At 34.8% G+C, this 1,310-nt stretch overlaps 1 protein-coding gene across 1 annotated transcript in view; it reads right to left on the bottom strand.

The window, feature by feature from the left end:
- Positions 1-937, bottom strand: part of LOC105263150 (mitogen-activated protein kinase kinase kinase 7) — a gene marked incomplete in the record, with an annotated part of 8,114 nt that extends 7,177 nt beyond the window's left edge. Inside the window, 1 exon segment of the mRNA XM_011299177.1 lies at positions 398-937. Coding sequence (XP_011297479.1) covers positions 398-598 — 201 coding nt within the window.
- Between the last annotated feature and the right edge of the window lie 373 nt (positions 938-1,310).

Here is a 1,310-nt window from a genome sequence, read left to right as displayed (position 1 = left end):
CAGATTTATTCAGTCGTTTATATGAAATTTAATGGGAAAACGCTGACCTATTCCGACCCCTAATTCCATTGATTTCGTTGAGACTTTATTAAAAAATTTATTGATTTAAAAATCTTCAAAAACCGGACAATAAATTAAATTCGAAATGGTCTTAGCGACAAAACCGAATCGAAGTCTACAATCATGAACAAACCATTACAGCCAATAAATTTCCCAGAGAATTAAAAACAAAATCAAGCATATCAATTGATAAATTAAACCTAACTTGGAAAGACAAATTGAATTAATGAAACATTTTTTAATTCATGATCATTGCGTTAGTAAAGGATTTAGGAATGAAACAGAGATTCAAGTTGTTTATAAAAATAAAATCCCTGGAATAAAACAACATTCTAACCTCTTCGGTCTGTATCTCCCGGAAATCGATTTCCTCGACAAACTGCTGTGACTTCTGTCTCATCAACAATTGATTTTGTTCTCTTAACAATTTTGACATCCCCGAATGGCTAATGTCATCTGTCAATTGCATCTGATGACCCTCTTCGTCAATCGCCCCCTCTTCGTACTCGCCAATAATATTTTCACTGCTTTCAGACATAATCCATAAGCAAATTTTACTCCCACAGCAATTTAGCAGTTTCAGGCTTCGGTTTCAATTTGCTCACGTCACATCATTAAATGCTTGTTCATTACATTTATTTCTATTTATTTCGCTTTTTTCTCGATAATAATTCGCCAGATAGACAAGAATACGACAGAACACAATAAGAGGTTAAACTCTATTTCAATGGCACGAAAAATTGGAGGTCTCGCCAATAATCAGAAATCAATTGGCATTATAGTTTTACATTCAGGGGGAATCGTTTATTTATATTTTTTGATGAATCCAAGATTATTTTTAAGATTTACGTATTTTTGATAATTCTTCCAGTATTTTTTTTATTTACTCGAACGATAAATACGAAGTTTATCATCTGCTGGAGACTAGCCTACGGACGGCAAGTAGATATTTTTTTTGTTCCTGGATAATTAGCTGGTGTCGATCAAAGAGGATTGACTAAAGTAGGGGCTCAGTTCGGGGGGGTTGGAGTGACCGCCCAGCGGCATCGTAGTACTGCACCCCAAGAGAGGGAGGGCGCCACACGCAATGGGGGTGTCTAACTCTAACGTATGATACAGGGACCAGCGTATACTTGGCAAACAAGTTACATATTTTGAAAAAACAATGAATCGAATAATTAGGAAATAATTTGGAAACATTTAGAAAACCATTTCCAGAATTTGGAAACAAATAGTTTATTAGTTATTAA

Source organism: Fopius arisanus, unplaced genomic scaffold (assembly GCF_000806365.1).
Source record: "Fopius arisanus strain USDA-PBARC FA_bdor unplaced genomic scaffold, ASM80636v1 scaffold00013, whole genome shotgun sequence".
Taxonomy (NCBI): Eukaryota; Metazoa; Arthropoda; class Insecta; order Hymenoptera; family Braconidae; genus Fopius; species Fopius arisanus.
The sequence above is the reverse complement of the archived record's forward strand: the minus strand, read 5'-3'. Positions and strand labels throughout refer to the sequence as shown.